At 42.8% G+C, this 24,511-nt stretch overlaps 2 protein-coding genes and 2 non-coding genes across 4 annotated transcripts; all 4 read right to left on the bottom strand.

Moving 5' to 3' along the window:
- Positions 1-1,369: 1,369 nt before the first annotated feature.
- RNASE4 (ribonuclease A family member 4) lies at positions 1,370-22,234 on the bottom strand. The gene is made up of 2 exons (XM_023724960.1): positions 22,025-22,234; positions 1,370-2,974 (listed from the first exon to the last, which is right to left on the bottom strand). Exon 2 carries the CDS (start codon positions 2,955-2,957, stop codon positions 2,514-2,516), a length of 444 nt encoding a protein of 147 aa, XP_023580728.1. The 5' UTR covers positions 2,958-2,974; positions 22,025-22,234; the 3' UTR covers positions 1,370-2,513.
- On the bottom strand, positions 8,740-9,889 carry ANG (angiogenin). The gene is given in 3 exon segments (XM_004391284.2): positions 8,740-9,325; positions 9,328-9,542; positions 9,544-9,889. Coding segments are annotated over 3 exon segments (435 nt in total). The 5' UTR covers positions 9,642-9,889; the 3' UTR covers positions 8,740-9,203.
- A 398-nt stretch (positions 22,235-22,632) lies between the features above and the next one.
- On the bottom strand, positions 22,633-22,704 carry TRNAP-UGG (transfer RNA proline (anticodon UGG)). Its single transcript has one exon. It is a non-coding gene; the product is annotated as a tRNA-Pro (tRNA).
- Positions 22,705-23,885: 1,181 nt separating this feature from the next.
- TRNAY-GUA (transfer RNA tyrosine (anticodon GUA)) lies at positions 23,886-23,976 on the bottom strand. Its single transcript is given in 2 exon segments — positions 23,886-23,921; positions 23,940-23,976. It is a non-coding gene; the product is annotated as a tRNA-Tyr (tRNA).
- Positions 23,977-24,511: the final 535 nt, after the last annotated feature.

Consider the following 24,511-nt stretch of genomic DNA (forward strand, 5'->3'; position numbering starts at 1 on the left):
GGTTCTCAATAACGAACACTCGCACTACTTTGTGATACTCATGAAAACATTGTGCTGCGTCATCTGTTCATCCACTGGAGGAAGGAGAACGCCGTCTGCCATTTTAAGTCAGATCACGTTGCCGGCAACGCTGTGTTGAGTGTGTAACTTTGTATTTGGCTTAAATTTTCGTCTTACTTACCCTTATAACCATGCCTCCAAAGCATAAATCTGATGCAAGTGCTGATGATGCATCAAAGAAAACGATCATGATTGAAAATAAAATGGAAATAATAAATCTGAAAGAGGCGAAACGCTGTTGGTCATTGCAAGAGGATTAGGCTACAGTTGGTCACTGGTTGGAACAATTTTAAAGGATAAAGTGAGACTAATGGAGCATGTAAAAGGCCTGCCCTGATGAAAGCTACAATTATTACTAAGCAACAGAATTATTAATTATTGGTTTAATTATTAAATGGAAAAGCTGTTGATAATTTGGTTAGATGATCAAAATCAGCATAATATGCCTATTAATCTTACTTTAGTGCAAGAAAAGGGGTTATATGGGATTATAACCACAGGCATAGCGGTTAGGATTTACAGCACATACTTTTGGGATACCTAATTCAATCCATAACATACATGCAGGCAGAAATGTACTTGTATCCTAATAATTCTCCAACCCCCAAGTCTGACTCTAGCACTCTTCTTTCTCCTCTCCTCTCCCTTGCCCTCCCCTCTCCTCTATCAATGAAGTCAAACAATTAGGAGGAATTTAAGGAAAGGACATGACCACAGACTTTCTATCTAAATTAGATATTGAAAAAAAAGCCCCAGTATGAACATGGAAAATCAAAATGCCACCTGGATATAAAACAATAAAAAAGATCTAAGGGTACAGATATTCCAGTTATGCTATTTACATAATGGAAGGAATAATGGGGAACAACAAGCTCACCAAAATGGATCTGGTACATTGAACACATTTATATCTAATCTGTCAGCAATCATGCAGTTCTACTTGAAGAAATCAGTGAAATGTTTAAATTTCCATTTCAGATTCAATCAACAACTTTGTACAAGTCTTGACTACATTACAATTAAAACTCAAGGGGTGATCTCTTGGGGGAAAAAAGGTAATATAGGGTCTGGGACATACTTTGGGATAGAAGTCAGTAGACTATGGGCGAAGGGCATAGAAGCAGGAATAGAAGATGAATTCCATCACAAGTGAGATTATGTGGCCATCTATTACTTCCTTTGGTTATCAACTTTTCATGATTACCTGGACAGTATGAAGGAGAGAATTCCCTTCCCAACCTTCCTCCTTATCCTAGTTACACAGACAGATCCGCGCACGCGTGCGCGCGCGCGCGCGCACACACACACACACACACACACACACACCCCTCCCTTCTCTAGGAGCTAACGTCTTCACGCATCTCTGTTCCCCAGTTGGTTTGTTTTTCAAAGGAAGGCCAGGGGAATGGAGAGGTTTGAGAAGTGTCTTCAGAGAAATCATTCCCTCTGGAGTAAAGGAAAGAAAAGTTTTGGTGCTGTGGTCACAGATCTGACAAGTTTTCGTTTTTGACCAGGGTTTATGAGGGCGGTATGATGTGTGCATGTTTAGAAACTCAAGAAGAACTAAAAGAGAATAGGAGAGAAAAGAAAAGAAGCAAACTCACACTCAAGAACCATAGCACAGTCTTCTCAGATACCTGAAGTTTAAGTCCTTTATTATAGGAAAAACGTGTAAAATCTCTCTGTCAGGAAGAGTGGAAGTTAATTATCCAGTACACTTTCAATACACTGATTCGACAGGGTGATTCAGAAGCTTGGGAAGAGAAATAGAAAACTACTTATATCATTTTTTTATCTTATCAGACCCAAACATAACAATGATACCAAATTATACAGGTAGAGCTCTCATTCTGCCAGTAGATATTTCCAAATTTTTGAAAACTTAGCGCAACATCTCAGCTGACTTTTGGTGATGACAAAAAGCAGATACTTTCAAAATACTCCTTGTGATGAAGCAGAAAAAGTCCTGGATGAGTAGCCAGCCAAACTGGGCTTTTGTCTCAGCTCTTCCATTAACTTTATGGCCTTCAGCAAATCAGTTAACTTCTAGCTTCTAGATATAACAGCATCGCCAGCATCACAGGGATGCTGTGGTATTAAAATGAGATAACTGAGATGAAAGCATTTTGAAATGTTTGAAATGTGGAAGATGAAATGTTTGAAATGTTATGTAAATACATATAATGATGAAGTTCTAGAGTGTAGGATCTGAGAGAGCTAAGCTGGCCAGTATTATAATAGGAAGCTTAGTACAGAAAAGCCCAGGCTCGTGATAGTATTGTGTCTGCATTTCTCTTTGATGTAATGCATTTAACAGAATGGGTTATATAGAGAAAAAGATTAAGAAATAAGCAGAGGAGGCAGAGCCCGGGACAGCGCGAATGCATTACCCATTGGTATTCAAGGAGTAACTGAAGACCAAATGCTGTGTCCTAACCACTGCAGGGTGGCATCTATTTGTCAAAGTGCACAGGTACCTTCGGATTACCATCACAGGCAATGACAACCCGCCTAGTGTTGGCCATGGCCCGATATCTGCAGTTAGGGGCCCTGGAACTTCCTGTCTCCTTGCAGTCTGTGACCTTCACTACACTCTCATGGCAGTTCATCTTGCCATTCTTGCACTGGATATTGGTGGTGCTGCAGATACTATGAATGTTCCAGATGTTTTCATGGATGAAGGTGTTGAAGGGCTTGCACCGGTTCGTAGTCATCTTCCGTCTTTGCATCATCAAGTTGCAGTAGCTATCATTGCCACCTGTCCCCTGAGGATCCACGTGTTGCCGCAGGAACCGTTGGTACATGCGATCTTGGCCATAGGAGGGCTGCACCAGCACCAGCCCCAGCAGGGTCAGCAGCAAGAACAGAAACAATGAACGGGTCCTCCGTAGAGTCATCGCTACCTTAGAGGTGCCTGGAGAATGACAAAGTTAAATTTTACTGGAGGCCTAAGGTCCTGGGGAGCAACAATAGTTAAAGATATCCCCCTACATGTTTGTTCCAGAGAATGGCTTACTGCAAACAATGGATTTATTAATTTCCTTTGTTTAATTAGAATAGGCTTTTCTTTTTTATCTTCCCAATCTTCCTCTCTCCTTCAGTCTTTAAGACCTATGACCTAGGAATACCTAATCCTTATCTCTTTCTCTCTTGCCCTGGGTCTCCTAGGATCCCTGTGGACTATCATCAGGAAAGAAAACATTCCAAAGAAAATTGCCCTAATTGCAACCTTAGTCAATCATTCACCCAACCTGGTGATCAACCCCCCTTAACTCTTTTTAAAATCTCATGGTCCCTGGAGCCCTGGTGGTGCAGTGGTTAAGTGCTTGGTTGCTAACCAAAAGGTCAGCAGTTTGAATCCATCAGCCACTCCTTGGAAACCCTACGGTGTAGTTCTACTCCGTCCTATAGGGTTGCTAAGAGTCTTAACCGACTCACCTCAGCAACGGGACTTGTAGTTCTTTGTTCCAGCATAGTAAGGAGTTGGACTCTCCCCATTGCCGAGTTGAGGTGCTTCTTCTCTGTTTTTTCTTACTCCATTCCCCTCCCCTCCTAACAGTCCTTTTGAAATAAAGTGGATCTTGCCTGTTTTTACATTATCTGGTGCAATTTTCTTCTTTGACAAGAGAAAGCAAGGGACAGCAGAAAGGAAAAGTTAGTAGAACATGGGCAGAGGGCCTAGAGACAGGAATAGAAGATAAATTCTATCACAAGTGACATTATGTGTTGGTAGCTGTCTATCTTCTCTAGTTGCTGGATCATTGTGCTGCGCGTCTAGGCAGTGAAAGATAAACATAAATTTAACACAGGTTTTAAACAAAAACCCAAAAAACTTCAGAGCAACAACAAAGAAAACAATGTGGTTTTAGAACGTTCACTGCTTTTGTTGGCTGATTGAAGAAAGGCATCCAGGCCTATCTGACTCCAAAGCCTGTGCTCTTTCCATCATGTTTTACTGCCTCTCTCGTCCCACTCCCTAAATATTCAGAGTATTAAAGACGCTTATGCTCAAAGTTGGTTCCCCTCTCGCTCAGTTTAAAGAGGTGAGGGTAGAGAGAGACTCACCGGCCAACCACGGCTAGCCAGACACTGCCATCTGGCGGTCACTCCTGGGATTGACATAAACTGTAAATACACTTGCCTCTTGGTAGTGAGGCAGCGCTGACTCAGAACAAAGAAAAATCATTCCTGATTTAACAGGAAGTAAGCAATCATCTCTACATGTGCTGTCCAAAGACTGGCCCCCCTGAACCCCAGGATTGATGTATATGGGCACTACTGCCCTTCGTTTTCAAAGATGCTGCTTCATGACGGCAGAGCGGACTGTGTGGATGGATAGAGCTGAAATGACTTGCAATTCGTTCCACCTAAAGCCTATCCTTTGATTAGCAATAATGATCACGATCAAACATTGCTATCATTCTTTCAAATGCAACATCTTAGATTCATAACATTTTTTGTCTTTGCACAGAAAGATATAAAGCTTTATGTCATATTCCTGTGCCTGCATTTGTAGACACAAGATATGATGTTAGGAAGAAAGGGAAGTGAAAGGGGTTGTGGGAGGAAGGTGGGTGGGGTTGGACGATGCTTTATTTACTCCCCACCCCAAGACCAGTGGATAACAGTTTCAGCAGAGCAAGGTACTTTGGGCTGTTTTCCCAGCAGCATCACTGACCTTGCATGATCTTATCTACTTTCTCTCATCATGCTTCTGGTGACCAACAACATGGTCTAGCAAGATAAATGGCTGCACAGAAGACTTAAAGTATTCATGGGGGACTAAACCTTTGGCCTCAGCCACACTGTTATGGATTGAACTGTGTCCCCCAAAAATGTGTGTCAACTTGGCTAGGGCATAATTCCCAGTATTGTGTGAATGTCCACCATTTTGTCATCTGATGTGATTTTCCTCTGTGTTGTAAATCCTATCTCTATGAGGTTGATGAGATGGGATTAGTGGCAGTCATGATAATGAGGGAGGACTCAATCGACAAGATTAAATTGTCTTGAGTCAATCTCTTTTGAGATATAAAAGAGAGAAGCAAGCAAAGAGACAGGGGGACCTCATACCGCCAAGGAAGCAGCACCCAGAGCAGAGTGTGTCCTTTGGACCTAGGGTTCCTGTGCAGAGAACCTCCTAGACCAAGGGAAGATAGATGACAAGGACCTTCCTCCAGAGCCGACAGAGAGAGAGCCATACTCTGGAGCTGGCACCCTGAATTTGGACTTCTAGCCTCCTAGACTGTGAGAAAATAAATTTATCTTTGTTAAAGCCATTCACTGTGGTATTTTTGCTATAGCAGCTCTAGATAACTAAGACACTAACCGACCAAGTTAACAAGACACAGAAAAATACCTGAGAACAGAGGTGCAATGTAGAGATCAATGGGTGCATCTCAAGGCTCTAGCTAGATAAGAAAATGAAATGATCCCAAAATTGTCCTCCAACACTTACTTTCTGGTTACTGACTCCCAATAAGAACCTCTTTTGACACTGTGGTCTCAAAGGTACACCTCTGCCACATGAGCTTTGTGACACCCGGGAAATTATTCAACTTCTGTCAGTATATTTATTCATAAGTAAAATGAGCATAAAAATAATACCTACCCCCTATGGATGTTACAAAGACTAAATGAGAAAATCGATGTAAAGTGCTTAGACAATGGCTAATATGTGGTAAGTACTCAGGAAATGTTGACAATATTATTTTATCATCACCATTTCTCTTGGTTTCCCTGGCTTCCTCTTATCTAGAAAAAATCAGTGACTATGCTGTGTTGTTTTCATTGGCCAATTTTTTCAGAAGTAGACTGCCAGGTCCTTCTTCCTAGTCTGTCTTAATCTGGAAGCTCCACTGAAATCTGTCCACCAAGGGTGACCCTGCTGGTATTTGAAATACTGGTGGCAAAGCTTCCAGTATCACAGCAATACACAAGCCACCACAATATGGCAAACTGACAAACACGTGGTGGAATTGATGCCTTTGAATTATAGTGTTGGCAAAGAATACTGAATGTATCATGGACTTCCAGAAGAACAAACAAGTCTGTCTTGGAAGAAATACAGCCAGAGTGCTCCTTGGAAGCGAGGATGATGAGACTTTGTCTCACGTACTTTGGACATGTTATTAGGAGGGACCAATCCCTAGAGAAGAACATCATGCTTGGTAAAGTAGAGGGTCATTGAAAAAGAGGAAGATCTTCAATGAGATTGACTGACACAGTGGCTGCAGCAATGAGCTCAAACATACAACGATTGTGAGGATGGCACAGGACCAGGCAGTGTTTCTTTGTGTTGTACATAGGGTCGCTATGAGTAGGCACCGACTTGACGGCACCTAACAACAACAACAATGCTGTGTTGACTTTCTGTTCTGTAGGTTACTTGTATCCCAAGAAATTGGAAGGCTACTTGTAAGCTATGAGATCTCAGCTACTGAAATTTATGTTGTGTCCCTGGAAAAATTTTTCTTCTCTAAGTTGTACAGAATTTTCTTCCTTGGATGTCACCATTCTTCAAGGACTTGACATTTTAGAGTTTTTCTTCTCTTTTCCTTGTGAAGTCAACAAAGCACAGCTGATATGGACTTCAACTCCTCAAATTATTTGCTTGAGATAAATGACTTGCGTGCCATTTGACTCTTCATTCCAAACAGCTTTTGGTTATGATAGTACAAGAGATTCAGAGCAAAAAGTACTAAGATTAGCTACCCAACTGCTAGCTCCACTCAGCAGGTCAGGAAGCATCCTCATCCCATGGCCATGTGATTTCCTCTGAAGCAGTCACTTCCCCTAACACCAGAGCAAGGTATGTAAGCATAATGCTCTCAGCAGATGTTGGAAGAAGACGTGAGTTTTCATAGCTATGACACGATCAGTATAATAATGGTTGTCTTAGTTTCTTAGTGCGCTATAACAGAAATATCACAAGTGGGTGGCCTTAAAGAACATACATTTATTTTCTCACAGTTTAGGAGATTAGAATCCCAAATTAAGGGCACCAGCTCTAGGAGAAGTCTCTCTCTGTCCGTTCTGAGGGAAACCCTTGTCTCAGCTTCTCTAGCATTCTTCCTGGTGTTCCTTGGAGATCTCCATGTGGTATTTACCTTCCCGTTGTTTGTCCTTGCTTGCTTCTGTGCCTCATCTGTTCTTGTTATATCTCAGAAGTGATTGGCTTAAGACACACCCTACAGTGATATGACCTTATTAACATAACAAAGAAAGCCCTATTCCCAAATAAGATTACATCCACAGGTATAGGGCTTATGGTTTACGACATATATTTTGGGGGGACACTATTCAATCTACAACAATGGTCTGTCCATACCTTTGACTTTCCCCATTAATAACTATGAGTGACTGACCTATAGGCAGTCACTTTGCCTCTCCTCAAGGAGATAGTACTGGTTAGAAAACTTGAAGGGTACAAGTTTTCTACTAAAAACTGAGACTTCCTCACTTCCTGAGAGGTTTTTGAGATTTATAACAAGTCAAATTTTCTAAAAAGAAGTTTGAAAAACTTTTCCCCCTATTTTCTTAGGAAATGACAATACTTTCAATTTTGAGATAGACTAACAGATGGTGGAGAGATTTCTATGGTGAGAATGCACCAGCATTCTCTATCCATCCCCTTCCTCCATAAGTCTGACTACTTTCAGTGAGTCTGGGTTCTCCCAGATGGCATCTGGACATTGGGTAACCAGGGCTTTTGACCCATTTCAAGGCAATGCAGACAACAGGAGAGGCCACCATAGGCAATACTGTGACCACTATAGTCTAAATTCACAAGACAGCTAAACTAGTGGCCTATAACAGTAACTTATTAACAATTACTTTCTAAATACTACCACCCATTTGTCAATTTGTCATATTGTGGTGGCTTGAATGTTGCTAGGATGCTGGAAGCTATGCTACCAGTATTTCAAATACCAGTAGGGTCAGCCATGGTGGATGGGTTTTGGCGGAGCTTCCAGACTTAGACTAGGAAGAAAGGCCCAGTGATCTACTTCTGAAAATTAGCTATTGAAAACTCTATGGATCACAACACAGTATTGTCCAACATAGTGTTGGAAGATGGTGCAGGACCAGGCAATGTTTCTTTCTGCTGTATATGGGGTTGCCATGAGTTGGAGGTGACTCAATGACAACTAACAACAACACTTTCTAATAAAATATCCAGGCACCTGTTGATAGAAACTAGGTAGCAGGAAGCAAACCATTGAACCTGTGGACTGATTAGCGTATTTTACAAAGAGAGTGTTTGTTAATCTAAGTTTATGTTTACTTGAAAACAAATCTAGTTGAAGAAAAATAAGTGATAAGTTCGGAATCTTTCTATAAATTTTCTAAGAACTCACAGTTGCCAGACATCAGCTGATGAAGTAAAAGAGTAAAAAGCAAATAATATAATAAAAAAATTTTAAGTTTATATTAAATAACCATTACAAGAGAACATCCTGAGATCATTCCATTCAAACCAATATCAAAAGTACTTCCTGCTTAAGACAAGAGATGGCTATCCTGAATGGATTCAGGTATTCATGCAGGATTAAGTGTGTGTGTGTGTGTGTGTGTGTGTGTGCGCGCGCGCGCGCGCGCGCGAGAGAGAGAGAGAGAGAGAGAGAGAGAGAGAGAGAGAGACAGGCTGTAATTAATCTGCTGTTCCTTACTCCCAGACTCTTCTCCCCAAGGTCTCCTATTTAGAAAAGTAATACTGGCTTATTGTTTGATAGCAAAAATAATTCGCTTCACCTGAAAATTCTTCTCATGGGCCATGAGCGGTGGAATTTTCCCAGCTTGCTCTGTAAAATCAATTTACCATCATTACCTTCATGAAAGGTAAAGCCCACCTCCCTATTATCCTTGGAACTGACTAATAAGGGAAAAGGCATTTCTAGTTCATCCAATCCTCTTGGGGAGCAGCTGAACAGAGAACACGGGGAAAGATCAATATGCCATGAGTCAGTGAGAAGGCTTTGGTTCTTACTGATTTCAGAGACATTTTAATTAAATGTGTTGTAAAACGGGAAACAAAAGATCCAGGTAGTATATTTTCTGGGCCTCTGGCAATGAATGTGGCCACCACCATTCTGCGGTGTGGAGGGGAAACACCGGGGAAAGATGGCAGCCCCAGGTCTGGACTAGTGGCCTACTGGTTGTGGACGGAAAAAGGACTCATCAAAGTGGACAGGTAAGTCATTTTTGCAGGCAACAACGTCTCTGAACACTTGCGTAGCTCTGTACCAGCATGGCGGCCAGGGGGACCTTCTACATGTCTGCAAGTGGTGATCTGGAAAGAAGCTTTGCTTATTCTTAAATTTTCTCCGTGGGAGATTCCATACTTATTTCCACAGATGGCCTTGAGGCCGCTCTCGTTGCCGTGAATGAAGGTGTTGGTGCCTTTGCAGGGCATGGTCAAGCCTCGTTTCCCCATTATGCTTTCACAATATCTGTCATTCCTGCCCTTTGGCTTGAAGTCAGAAGTGTTTGTAACTGGAATCATCTTGAGTCAGGGTTGGTCAGGTCAGACCCAGACCCAGCATGAAGACTAACAACAGGGGGTCCAAGCCCATCACCATCTCTTCCAACAGAGGCCCCTGCCAAGGGCAAAAGGAAGTATAGCAGGGGCATAGAACAGCATTGCCGAATTAGGCTGATAGAATAGGGACTTTTCTTTCTGACAAGGCATCATGAATCAGTATCCTCAGTCACTCAATTCTGTTTTTTCTTTTCTTTGTTGAGTTTCTTTCTAGATGTTCTGTTCTTTACCTGTGTTGAAGTCTCCTACTATTATTGTGGAACTGTCAATTTCTCTTTTCAGTGCAGTTAGAGTTTGTTTTATGTATTTTGGAGCCCCGTCATTGGGTGCGTAGATGTTTATTATGGTTATGTCTTCATTATTTTTTTCTTTTCTCTTCTTCATTAATCTCCACCTCTTGTCAATCCATTCCTTTAAAAGTCTACTTAATGGTTTCTTGAACACAACTCTCAGCCCCAACCATTCTTTTTTATCCCTTAGGATCACTGTGTATCTACTTTTCTATCAGTCTTAGCATTACAAAATCCATTCACATTCTTTAATTAATTTATTAATTAATTTAGTAACAAATATTACATAAGCCCTACTGAGTACCAAGCACTGTGCTAGGTCCTGGGAACACAAAGACCATTAAGACATACCAAATGCCTCCTCAAAAGGAGCATGCACCATCCACGGGGAAGGGGAGAACCAATTTACTGAGATGAGATAGTTATATAAAAGGTGAGAGCTGTGAAGAAGAGAGATTTGGGGAACCCTGAACATAGGAAAGGGTAAAGCAGATTATTGTTGAAGACAGGTTCCAGGACAGGTCAATTAGCCAGCTGTGAAGGGAACAGTTTCACCCTGAGGTGAAGGGAGGCAGACCTACTTCCTCAAAAAATAGGTGGTTCATGCCCAAACGTGGAATTATTGTGTACTATTTGTAAGAACAGAAGAAGGGCTTGGAAGAAGTCATGTAATGCTTACAAGTAGGTCTGGGGTCAACTCTTAACAGAGGGTTGGAGGAAGAATTCAAGCACATGCTATTGTTATGGGAGCTTCTCACATCAGGAACAATTTGGATTATTCTCAGAATGTTTTCTACAGTTTCCTTGAACATGTACATACATTGTCACACAGCAGGCAAACGATGTGACCAAGTGGTAAGTGGAAAACAACTCCTTAGACCTTTTCATCATATCAAAGGCCTTCCAATTTGCAGCTGTTTCTTGAATGTCTCCCTCAAAAGAAGAAAAAGAAGAGGATTCCTGCCATCATTGCTCCAGAACTGTCAAATAGCCGAATGCACACATCCCAAGGGTGGTGTGTTACAGACACACAAACATGGGGTCAGAAGGGTGCTTCTTCCTGGAGCATAATTTTAACTCAGAGATAGATAATTTAGAGTAGAATCACACAAATATGGATTATAATGAAACAGAAAACAACCTTTAAGATCAGATTCCTTATGAAATTTAAAGATTTGAGAACTGAAAAGTATTTGGTGCTTGCATCAGGTAGACTCTGACTATACCTTTAGTTCCCCTAGGGAGGACATGTTTACCTGCTCTGTACCCTTAGGAGCACATTGGTGACAACTTTAAAGAACATACAGAGCCTTTAAAAACCATCTTAGGCCTGCTCCACCTTATACCAAACATATGAAACTGTACCACATCTTACAATAAATATGATTTTTAGCCATAACTTTTTAATAGTTTGATTTTAAAATTGTCTACGAGTAACTCATTTAATTTGTGATCAGCTACGATTTCTTGGCAATCACCACACATACGAAGAAATTCTTATGAAAGGAGAAAAACCTGCCCTTCAAATGATTCTTAAATGTGATGGAATTCTTATGAATCCTAAGTTTAAAAAATAAATGGTACATTTTCGTAGACACTTCTTTAATTATTTATTTAACTTGCACTTTGCCCTTTTGTGTGTGAGGAGTCAATAAACATTATTTTTCATACCTCAAATATTTTTGTAGACCTTTAAAAGGCCATGGGTCCTAGTAGCACTGGGAGTATCACTGTGAGTCTAGAAAGACGAGGAAATCCTTGGTCACACAGGAAGGCACGTGATAGAGTGAGCTCTCTTTCTAGCCAGCATTTGGCATTGCTCTGCCTTGTTTGTTGGTTCCTAATAAACACAGAAAAATGTGGCGCACTACTGAAGAATACTAAATTATGATCTAAGGTGATTTTTTTGGTCATTTCACAATACTGAAATAAAACAGCGGCTGAAAAACTTTCCATTAAACACATAGATTATAATTTGTAATAGAATCAAGTCAATTTGGGTCCATGGAAGGTGAGCCAGAAAGTGCTACATGATTGCAGAGGGGAGAGCCACGGCTAAAAGAGTATGTATTCATACATTGTCACCACTCCAACTAGCTGCTGGGCTGCCACGCTGCCCACGTGCCCAGCTCTTTACATTGACATTGTGCTTTTCAGTCTCCTGAGTGTGTTTTCTCTTTCTAGTTTTTTGGAAGACCTTATCAAAGTTTTATTGATTTGTAATCAATTTGTAATGTCTTGCTCTATGTGGACAAATATTGGCTTCTTTAATGTCAAAGGCAATTGCAGAGTGACAGGTTCACAGGATTGGAAGGGACCTTAGAAGTCACACAGTCACAGTCCACAGGCCTCTTCCTTGTGCCAGAATCCCACAGTACAAAAATCAGGAAGTAGAACCAGAGCTGGTACTACCCCAAAGAGTCATTAGGTGGCAGTGGTGGATAAGAATGTGGCTGTTGTCGTCTATGCTGTCTTAGAGTTAGTCAGTCTTTGTAGGAGGTGCCAGTGTTGTACACATCATGCGGATACTGATGGTCACAGAAAAGAGTCTGAGCTAGCAGGACTATCTAGAGTCTCTATCCCAGTTCTCTGTGATTTAGATATTAAGACCAAGGACATCTCACTAGACACAAATGCTTCAAAACAAAAGCTATAAAGCTCAAGATCTGCCAACAGGATATCACAAAGTAAAGATGTACCTGTTGTCAGGTTTCATGGGCACCATTTTCAAGCGTGACATTATTCATGTGATCTTGGGCAAACTGTCGTTTATTTAGTTGTCAGTGTTTCCTACTGGTGTATAATCTACAGGAGGGCCAGGCCCATGTTATTCACCCTTGAATCACACTGCCTGCCTCACAGTAAAAAACTTGTTGCTGTCGAGTCAATTCCAACTCATAGCGGCCCTATAGGACAGAGTAGCACCTCCCCATAGGGTTTCCAAGGCTGTAATCCTTACAGAAGCAGACTTCCACATCTTTCTCCCTTGGAGCGGCTGGCAGATTCCCTCGATAAATTTTTTTTTAAATGGTTGACTTCATTTCCCTCTCCAGACCTAGTTTGTTCATCTGTAAAATGAGAGTTGCTAGCTCTAAAAGTCTGAAAGTCCGTGGCTCTCATGAAAGGTAAGAGAGGCTTTCCTAGTTTCACCAGTAAAAGACTAATGACCATGAACTCATAGAGACAAGTTTAGTTGGTGGCACAATGCACCAGCTGGAAGAAGGGGATGACCAGGTGATGGATGGCCCAATCTCACTGAGATGCATCATCCCTTAAGATTCAGCATGTAAGCCGAGCCCTTACATCACTACTAGTTAAGGCACTGGACTGACACTCCATGGAAGGTTTGCCTCCTAAAAAGCCACTTGCTCTTTGGAGGTTGAAGGCCCTCCCATCCCACTCTGGAGAGGTAAAGAGTATTTTTGTTTCTGATTTGTATAATTTGCACATTCATCCCATAACAACTCAGTGAAGGTTCGTTCGCCTTAGGTTTATTGTCATCTTGACTCCCTAAGACACCCAGAACCCAAATCTCAGAAAGCACACACTGTGGCCACCAATATTTAACATCTATTCCCTGACTAGAAACTGTGATGGTGTAGTGGCTAAGTGCTACGCCTGCTAACCAAAAGGTTGGCAGTTTGAATCCACCAGGTGCTCCTTGGAAACTCTATAGGGCAATTCAACTCTGTCCTACAGGGTTGCTATGAGTCAGAACTGACTTGCTGGCAGTGGGTTTTTTTATTCCCCCACTCACAAATTCCTCACTCTTATATGCAATTCTAAATTTTCCAACAAAACAGAATTGGGAGAAAATAAGTAAGAGACATTATTTGTGGTGCAGAAGTGAATCTTTCCAGGCCAGGTGTGTAGACCTTTACATCTTGATGCTGAAACTCATTACATACATATCCTGTCAGTCAGCTTTTCATCAGTGGAATTTGTCACAACTGTTCTTTAGACTAACTTTGTCCTCTGTCTCAAACCAGTCCTCACAAGAATTAATATTCCCTTCTGGCCCCAGGCAATGGCTTGTGTTCAAGAGATCTATCAAACTTTGTGCACCAAGGAGTTAACTTGACTGCTTATGGTCATAATTTCCATAGATGGAGATTCACATTCTCATATATTCTAGGGCAAAAGACTCAAAAGTGAAAGCATAACATATTTCCTTACTTCTTTTCTTTCTTCCTTCCCTTCAACCTGCCAGTGTACCTTCTTTTGATCTTGGGATGTGTTCTACTTTACTTTTAAAGAGCACCCAATTTTTTTTTGTCATTTTTTACATTATTTATTTTTACTGTAGTTTAGATGAAGGTTTATAGAACAAACTAGCTTCTCATTAAACAGTTAGTACATATATTGTTTTATGACATTGGTTAACAACCCCATGACATGTCAGTACTCTCCCTTCTTGACCTTGGGTTCCCTATCCAAAATTTTTTAAAGAAATTAACAGGAAAGGTGAAAAGGAAACAGTGCTAAAAGCATACTTACTGTTTCTTTCCTTGTTGAGCAACACATAATGCCTGTGCCCAGGGGCTCCAGATGCCCAGCAGTAAATTGCATCCCCAGACCTTTTGGGACTTTATCACAGTTCAGGAATCCCTCCTAAATCTCCATTTACTCTCAGTCTCACTAATTTCCCTTTGTTCACATACACAAACCAAAACTCATTGTTGTCGAGTTGACCACAACTCATAGTGACCCTACAGGACACAGTAGAACTGTCCCATAGGGTTTCCAAGGCTGTAAATCTTTATGGAAGAAGACTGCCACATCTTTCTCCTGCAGAGCAGCTGGAAGGTTCAAATCGCCTACCTTTCCGTTAGCAGCTGATCGTTTTAACCACTGCGCCACCAGGGCTCCTTTACCCACATGTACCAAACCTGTTGCCATCTAGTAGATTTCGATTCATAGCGACCCTATAAAAAAACCCATTACTGTCAAATTGATTCCAACTCATAGTGACCCTACAGGACCGTGCAGAACTGCCCTACAAGGTTTCCAAGGAGCGGCTGGTGGATCTGAACTGCCAACCTTCTAGTTAGCCGCTGAGCTCTTAACCACTGAGCCACCAGGGCTCCACATATAGGCCACCCCAAAAGAAGCCTGTTCTCATTTTAAATGTTAGAATCTGATTTGCTATTTTCCCAGCTCATGAGCTTGGGTCCAGAGGCTTTGAAGGGGGGAAAAATGGTTTCACTGAAATGCATGGAAGGCTAGAAATAGTATCTATATAAACAAATAGAACAGTAGATTACCCAACAGAAGAATCTTACAAAATTCTGGCCGTTTCCCTCCAACTGGAGATGGGTTCCAGCTGTTTGTTCCTGGAGATGGATTCCAGCTGTGTGAACCCAGAGGCCCCTCTTGTTCAGATTATATAGTGTGCAGATGAATGGGGTGGGGAGAATAGAACTGATGATCCCCAATCCCTGGCAGGGACATGAAAACCAAGGGCACTGCTCTTGGACAAATGAGGGAGGTCATTCACCTTTTCCCTGGACACGATTGTGTCAAATATTAACCCACCTAAATGGGTTAGAGATTTTTTCTGAGAGGCAAAGTTTGATAAAAACAGCCTTTTGTCAGAAGCTGCCTTCTTCTGACGTCTGTGGTTCTTACTCTTGCTCATGGCAGCAGGACCAAGGTTTCATCCAGACATGCAATAGTCTGGATCTGTAAGATATCATCTCAGATCTAATGGGCCCACTCCAAGAACTGAAGAAATCTGCAAAGTAAGATACAGTCTTCCAGCAGGATGCTTTCACCCTGTATTTTCTACTTATCCACATAATTTGGTTACATCAAAGGATGCCAAGCAGGTTATTCCATAGATTTCACAGAGCCAGGAAAGCATTTCAAGAGAAGCTGTGTGACAGCTGTTTGTCCTCTGCTCTTCATCCCAACTTCCCAGTCACCAACCTCCAGAAATATCTGTGCCATGTTCCTTGAGCTCCTCCTTCCTTTCATCCTTACCTGTCCACAAGAAACTAACCTCGAGCACTCAATCTTTCTGTTCCTTATAACACAGTTGTAAAATTGATTATCTCCACCATCAATGAGATACTGATATTGCATCCTCACAAAGTGGATTTGTTGCTTGCATGGAAAAAATAGGGGGCCAAAGGTCACCAGAATCACTTTATAGAACCTATAGGTGAATATTACATAAGGCTATTTTTCTTATGAGGAAGCGCCAAGATCAAACAGCCAATGAATAATAGAGTCAGACCACAAACCCCTTATCTACAGGGAGAGTACCTGCTTATCATCTTTCCAGACTAAGCTCAAGCAACACCTCCTCTATGAGGCCTTGCTGATCCTCCTCAATCCCATCCCATCCTAGGGTGAGTTGCCCACTTCTTTCTTTGTGGATTTACTGTGCAGGAGTCCCAAGCTGCTTTGACTCTAATCTTTAGATGTGTCCAGGTATGTCTGAAAAGCTGGTGAGTCAGCCCAAGTGAAGCCTATTTTTGTAGGAGTCTGTTATGCCCCGGGAAAGGTTTCATTTTAAGAGAAGAAAATGATGAGGGGGCAGGAGAAAGATTCAAAGGCAGTGTCAGGGAGGGGTATAGAGCGTGCCACTCAAATTCCCTTCCGATCCAGCCTCCTGGGTCCTAGGAAGAGGCCACTGCAATAAAAGTGAATACAAATAAAGGTTGTCTCATGAACTCTAGGATGCTGCAAGCACATAACAAACCAGTGTAAAGAAGAACACAACAACGTTGGCAGGAAAAGTACCTTTCCTCATTTGCGAATCCTACTGGGATAAACTTGAGGCAAGTCTGAACACATTAACTGGAGCATCAAACCAGACCATTTACACTCCAGAGAAGAAAAGGACATTGTGTGTTGGCATTTTCAGATATTATCAGCAGGGCTGTCCCTTTGTATGACAGCGATAGACCTCATACAGGGAGCTGGGGCGGGAAATGAGTAAAAAGGCAGCCTCTTTGTGTGGTTATAAGGGCTATTTTGTAAGCATGTGTATACCCCTAGAAACTTTCAAAATGCTCAGAGAAGAATATGAGCTGATCTGAAGTTCCCCATAGGTGGGAGGGGTCTGGTTTACTTCAGGCTAGTGTAACCAGGGAAATATAAGCTGTTAATAATCACTTCTCTGATGGTTGATCTCATCCATGTACTTGTCTCTCTCCATTAGACGGAATTCTTTGAGAGAAGAATAATTGTCTTATTCAGCTCTACATTCTTAGTATTTAAAACAGTGACTGACACCTAGGAATTGATCATTAATTGTCTGTGGAATAAAAGAATCTCTTTTTCCAACCATAGGTCCCACGTTCTTTTTGCTATCCCTCCTTGCTTCTGATCTCACTTTGGAGACCCCAACCATGCAAACTTTCCCTGCTTCTCTTAATGTTTATGAAAATGATTAGGTCTGGAAGCAGTTACCAACAACGCTGGTCTGTGTTACCAACAAGGCTGGTCTGATTCCCAGGTAGAGCCAGAGGGTCTCAAGGTTCCCAGGAAAGCTCTGCTTCTAGTTTACTGGATAAATCCTGAAATACTACTGGATAATTCCTGAAATCCCACTAATATGATGTTATGGATTGAATTGTGCCCCCCCAAAATGTGTGTCAACTTGGCTAGGCCATGATTCCCAATACTGTGTGATTGTCCACCATTTTGTCATCTGAAGTGATTTTCCTATATGTTGTAAATCCTACCTCTATGATGTTGATAAGGGGGGATTAGCGGCAGTTATGTTAATGAGGTAGGACTCAATCTACAAGATTAGGTTGCATCTTAAACCAATCTCTTTTGAGATATAAAAGAGAGAAGCGAGCAGGGGCAACTTGTACCACCAAGAAACAAGAGCTAGGAGAATAGCTCATCTTTTGGACCCAGGGTCCCTGAGCTGAGAAGCTCTTTGACCAGGGAAGACTGATGACAAGGACCTTCCCCCAGAGCTGACATAGAGAGAAAGCCTTCCCCTGGAGCTGGCACCCTGAATTTCGAATTCTAGCCTCCTAGACTGTGAGGCAACCCTGGTGACGCAGTAGTTAAGAGCTATGGATGCCAATCAAAAGGTCGGCAGTTTGAATCCACCAGGTGCTCCTTGGAAACCTTATGGGGCAGTTCTATTCTATCCTATAGGGTCACTATGAGTCGGTATTAACTCAACGGCAAAGGGTTTGGTTTTTTTGGCGGGGGGTTAGACTGTGAGAGAATAAATTTCTCTTTGTTGAAGCCATCCACTTGTGGTATTTCTGTTACAGCAGCATTAGGCAACTAAGACCTATGATTTCATTTTTGAGATACTGGTCTCCACTACAATGCAAAACCCCCTAGGAGGGTAAACTCTTTAAACAGCTATCATTTACTTCAGAGCCTATCTTAAGAACAGTTTTTGGTAAGTGGAAGGGCCTGCAGTTTTAAGGAAGAAGAAATGTGGGCAGCATGGGAAACCCGGAAAAGGACAAACTTCACCTACTTTTAAGCTTTGTTGGGGTCCATATGTGCCTGAGCTTCACTTTTTCCCTGTTCCCTTCTCCTTTCCCTGCAGCCCCAATCAGATTCTGAGCTAAAAGGAAAAATGGTTGGGGGTTGTGAGAAGAGAACCAAACAAATTGCCACAGACTGACTTTCCCTTAGTCTCTGGCGTCTCAGTGTTACTAGAATCTCTGGAAAGGAAGGAACAGACAAACCTCTGGCCAGTACATGTGTTCTGCCAAATGCCAAAGTTCAAAGTGTTTTAGGAGATGTCTTCGTTATTTAGTGCTGCTGTAACAGAAATACCACAAGTGGATGGCTTTAACAAAGAGAAATTTAATCTCTCTCAGTCTAGAAGGCTAGAAATCCGAATTCAGGGTGTCAGCTCCAGGGGAAAGCTTTCTCTCCTGTCGGTTCTGAGGGGAGGTCCCCTGGTCTAGGAGCTTCTCAGCGCAGGGACCCCGGGTCCAAAGGATGCACTATTCTCCTGGCTCTTTATTTCTTGGTGGTATGAGGTCCCCTGTCTCTCCGCTCACTTCTCTCCTCTATATCTCAAAAGAAATTGGCTCAAGACACAACTCAATCTTGTAGATTTGAGTCTTGCTTCATTAACATAACTGCTGCCTATCCCATCTCATTAACATCATAGGGATAGGATTTACAACACGTAGGAAAATCGCATCAGATGATATCCACAATACAGGGAATCATGGTCCAGCTGAGTTGACAGATATTTTGGGGGCACACAATTCAATCCATGACAGAAGCAAATAGAAGTAATGAGACTTGGGGCTCACACAGTAAGGTCTCTACCAGCAGCTAACAGTGTTCCCAAATGTCCTCTTGCCTCTTTTGGGCAAGTACACCATTTAAGAATAGTACCCATTTTAAATTAATCACACATCACTTTTTAAACAGACACTGAAAACTGAGTTCTAAAAAGTTATCAACCTGTACATGTGGAGATTGTAGAAATGGTAAATGTTCTGTTACCTACAGACTTACCACACACACACACACACACACACACACACACACACACACACACACACACACTAACGTTATCAAACAGGCATTTGTTAGGCAGGACAGCTGCCAGGCCTATTGCAACACCCCTACTGCCTCAGGAGTCCCTGATGGAAGTAGCAGCTGACTCCTACAACCTAGGATAACTTGATCAACGTGACCTTTAATAACTCACCCAAAAGCAGAGATAAGGTATTCCACCACAACTTACAACAAACACACACAGTCCCGTGGCCTAAACGACCAACTCACACAAATAGTAGCCTCTGATTTTAGAGTTATGTAGTTGTGCTGAGCAGTAGCCTCCAGCCTCTTGACAACTGCCAGGTCCCTTCTCTGCCTCTGGCCTTTCACCTGCCAGCCTTTGAGGGATTCACAACCTGCCCACACAGTTGACAACTCAAAAAGCCAGTTAGATGAATGGTGAAGGGTTGCTTTTTGTTTGTTTTTCTTCACATCTTGGCACAGTGAGGCTATGTTGAAACAGAAAATAGGGTTTTGAAAATTTTTTAAAAACTATTTCATTAAAATGCATCTAGTGTTTACACAGTTATATTTAAAATACAACAAGGAATTATAGTCTGTTATTAATGAACATCATATTTTCGTCAGGAATTTTAATACGTGTAAGAGCAATTGCCAATTGAAAAAAAAAAATTTAAAAAAATGTTCTGACGGCTTGAACTTGAAAGTCATTCCCCCTTCCCTGGATTTTGTTCTATGCCTCTCCCTCAAGCCAATAGTGTCCCCTCACATAGACACAGGAAGCATAGGTTTGCCTTCTAAGGACTCCAGTGTTGGTGTACTTCCTCCTTTCTACAGAGCATGTATGTTTAATCCTGTCCTTGGGATAATTATATAATATGTGATGGAGAGGACAGACTAGAAAATCTTTAAGTTCCTTTCTAACTCTACCATTTTTTGGCTCTATAAGCATGAAACTTATTCAGTAACAGAAGTAATGGTTAAAGGAGGATGAAACTCTTCATGAAAAGAAGAATCACTGATGGCTCCAGAAAGCAGGTACACTATTGATTCAGGCCGAATGGGGACAAAGTCCTACTGACAGGCCTATATTTCCAAACAAAGATAAAGATTAAACATTCACCTTTCTACAAACTCTGGGCTTTGCACCCACTGTATCTTTCCCAGGTATTTCAAGGTATTCTTTTGAGAATAATTGTTTATAGAGATTGCTCTTTGCTCAAAAGCCTATTAAATGAAAACTCCTAAAGACAGTTTTCACCGGCCTGCATTGGTTCACTTTCTTTTCCATCTATTTTATGAATCACATTGGCAAATGCTTCCAACACTAACTTGACAAACTTCTTACTTTTGCCTGCATATAACCTGACATCTGCTCTTTTTACGATAGCCAAAGTGACTTCTCTTTTCCTGGAATACTTTTTCCCATCCCCTCTGCCAAACTGTAGTCCTTTTACACATTACTGGAGTAACTTCTTTTATTTAACAGCCATGTTACTACCAGTTCCCCCTCCTGCAAACAGTCATAGCATCAGGGAGGGAGAGACATTGGAGATCATCTGCCAGCCCCTCATTTCACAGATAAGGAAACTGAGGAACAAAGAAAGAGAATATGACTTGCCCAAGGTCACAATGGTGTTCCTGGGACTGTAAACTTTCCAATGTGCCACATGGCTTTTAAATCCCATACCAGTAATTTCTAGAAAATCAAAGCTAATTTTGAAAGTGCCACTGAAAGTTGCTGTTGAAAGGAAACCCACAGTGGATATTTCCTGAAATTAAAAATGTTTTACTCTCCCTTTTATCTACTCTGTAAAAGTTTGCTTGAATTAAAGTGTGTCTGTAAACACAATTACCCTCCTGCACTAACTAGATAGTAGCTATTTAGTTAGGTAGGTCTTTGAATAACTGAGGCTGCTTCTGGGAAGGTGGTCATGTACTGTTCAGATAATTATGTCACTTGAGTTTCTAGTGATTATATTTACCAACTGATTATAAGGTTCTTAATGTCAGGACGGAACGGTCTTGGTTCGCTTGAGATTTCCCTGGCCCCCAGCATGGTGCTGAAACTATTTTTACTGTCATTCCTAAATAAAGATGCTCTATTTTACCCATGTGCTATTACCATTTGATGTGCTGTCTCAGAGTAAGAAAGTGGAGGATCACAACGTTACAGTAAGAAAACTCTGAGAAAAAGCTGTTGGCAAAGCATCTGCAAGAATTCCACAACACTGGCTGAGGGTGGGTTAAGGGTGAGGACAAAAAAGGAGAGTAAACAGAAAAGGAAAACACCAGTCTCCAAATGTCAGTTATGTTTGAAAAAAACTGGACAAGGCCTGCTTCTTAAGTCTGGTGACAAACCTGGGTTCGAAGCAAAGAATCCTTAGTTTTGCGGAAGTGCAGGCCTCCCCCGATCTCCCTTCGGTTCCCTGATTCTGTGGTCTCCCTCTGAGCCTGGGTTCTTTCTAGACAATAGAGCACTCACGCTGGCATCTCTGCCCAGTTGCGGAAAGCAAACATTGAAGTGGGGATGTAGAATCACTAACTCGTACAAGAACTAGACTTATACCTCTCTCTCCATTCCTCAGCTCCTCCAGTCCGGTCCCGCACCTTGCCTCTGCTAGAAGGGACTCCCTCGGCCTAAACGCTCTGTCGAACTTACCAACGACAAGAAGGAGGAGTGTGAACCCACCTCAGCCTCAGAACAAGGAGGCAGAAACGGGCAGCACTGTGGAGAGCGGTTTTCCTCACTTGCTTCTTCCTTCCTTGTACGATGATGGGGAGATGGTAGATGTTCTTTTGAATCCTGCTCTGGATCCGAGTGGGGTGGGCGTGATTCGTGTCGTGTTGTGTGTGTGTGTGTGTGTACAAGGGCGGGGGTAGGGGTGCAGTGAGGGGACGAGAGTCGCCGTACGAGCCTCTCTGTAGGACCGCGCCGGGTTTGCCTTGGCCCGCCTCCAGCAAAGGCTTGGCTGGGCTTCCGGCGTCGGGGAGCCTGCGGAGCGACCGGCAACCCCATTCCAGCCTGAACCGCAGTGCCCGGGCCTCGGACAGAGGGAAACCCTCCGCAGATCCCAAAAGTGAGTCGGCCCCTCGGAGGAGTCGCCTGGGAGACGTCGAGGAAACCAAGCAGTTTGGTCCTGACGCAGGTTATAAGCCTGGTCTGCCACGAGTTTATTTAGCGCCGTTGACTTTTGCAGGAGAGTCTAAGAACGTAAGAACTTTTGTCCACCGTTGCCACTGAGAAAAAAAAAAAAAAGTTAAGAAACCGGGCTCGTCCGGGATTTGAACCCGGGACCTCTCGCACCCAAAGCGAGAATCATACCCCTAGACCAACGAGCCGCCGAACAATGAACTTCCTTGTACTTCCTCTGAATTTCATTTTTTAGCCAGCAACTGGCTGCCAGACTGCTCCAGGCTTTTGTTTCCTGTTGGGAAATTCCCCTTTTGCCGTCTTTTAGTTTTTCCTCCCATCTTTTGTGAGTTACACGTTCTGTCTCTGGCCCTAGTCTCGCTTGCTCTCCCCATCCACATCCTGGACCTCTCTAGACGCATGGTTGGGGTGAGGGAGGGCAGTTTTTCAGACTTCAAGCCACACGGTAGGACTCCACGGAAATCCACCGGACTGGTCTAGCCGCGTGCTTGAGCCTGGCGGGATCCTGGAGGGAGACAGAGGGGAGCCCAAGGTCCGGCGCAGAGATCATTTGCAAGGGTGTGGGGGTTCTGATCTCCAGTTCAGATGCGCGAGAAGTTTATCTGTCCGACTGCTACTATCTTGCATGAACATAAAATCCTAGAGCCAGGACTGGTGGACATCAAAACACTGGAGCCGGAGTTGGCTGGGAGTGAACCAGTCTGGCGCGTATTTAAATATTCCTCAAATCAGACCCCTCGTAGTTTCCCTGAATGTGAATTAAGGTTTGCATCTCCCCCACGTTTGCTTAAACTATTTCCTCGGTCTGGAATTCTCTCTCCCAGTCTCATCCGAACTCACGTCAAATCTTATTCCTCCTTCCTGCTCTGGCACCACGTCTTTTTGTGAACTGTATAAAATATAGTTTATATATATTTAAACAGATAAATAAAAGCGCCATGGAAGGCCCTCCCCGGAATGGATGTGTTTGTATAGAGTGGGGTCGGACGCTTGGGCTGAAAAATCAAAGTTAGCAAATCACAGGCCCTCACGCCGCAAGGCCCACACGCGCACACACACAATGTTCTGCACCAAACAAAGGTCCCCGACCTTTGGGCCCATGCAGTGACGTAAGATCAACTGGAAGCCAAAAGAAAGGGCACCTTCGCTAAGGTAACCTAGAACTTCATCCTTTTGGCTGGAGGAGTTGGTCGGGGTTCCTTCTCACTGTTTCAGAAACGTGGTTAACAGAATCAGTTTTTCAAGCTGAGAGAAGGCGAAGCTCAAATTCTTGGGAGGGGGGTGAGGTTGGAGAAAGACTTCAGAATACAGATAACCACGGAAGAAACGTTTCTCAGTGGGTGGCTACGAAACCTAAAACAGGAACTTTTCCTTCGAGCCGGAATCGAACCAGCGACCTAAGGATTACTGCAACGAAGAAGTACTACAGTCCTCCGCTCTACCAACTGAGCTATCGAAGGAGGCACAGAGCAGGTTTTTCTAGAATCCCCTTTTCAGGGACATCAACAATAGTCGGCGTGCGATAGTCTTCCGGTTGCTGGGGACTACGCTACGGGGTCTCAAAGGCTGGTGTGAAAGCTGTATATTCGCAGTTCCAGGGACAACCCTTCTAGACCTGGACTCTCCTGTTTCACTGAGGGGCTTCCATGCAGAGCCAACCCGTAGGCTCTCTACAGGCACCTTACGGCCCATGCATCCCAAGGCTTCACATTCTTTGCTCGCCCGGGTGCTGTTGGCGTCACTAACCGTGCGGGCCCGGGACGCAACTCCAAGTTGGGTAAAGGAGCCAGGGCTCAGGCCTGGGGCTCTTCTCACCCTCACTTCTTGTGCTCGCCTCGTAATCCAGGCGCATCTACACAGGCAAGCTTCATTTCTTCCGTTTACGCGTCCATAGACTCGGGCAAGGGAAAGGCAGGAAGAACCTAGATACTAAAAGTAGATATGGGATATAGTGCATGTTCTTAAACCCAATGTTTCTGTGAGAATTCACTTTGG

Source organism: Trichechus manatus, unplaced genomic scaffold (genome assembly GCF_000243295.1).
Source record: "Trichechus manatus latirostris isolate Lorelei unplaced genomic scaffold, TriManLat1.0 scaffold00273, whole genome shotgun sequence".
Lineage (NCBI taxonomy): Eukaryota > Metazoa > Chordata > Mammalia > Sirenia > Trichechidae > Trichechus > Trichechus manatus.

What these genes read in the sequence shown, in the direction of transcription:
- RNASE4 (XM_023724960.1), bottom strand. Translation starts at nt 2,957, where the DNA reads ATGACTCTACGGAGGACCCGTTCATTGTTTCTGTTCTTGCTGCTGACC.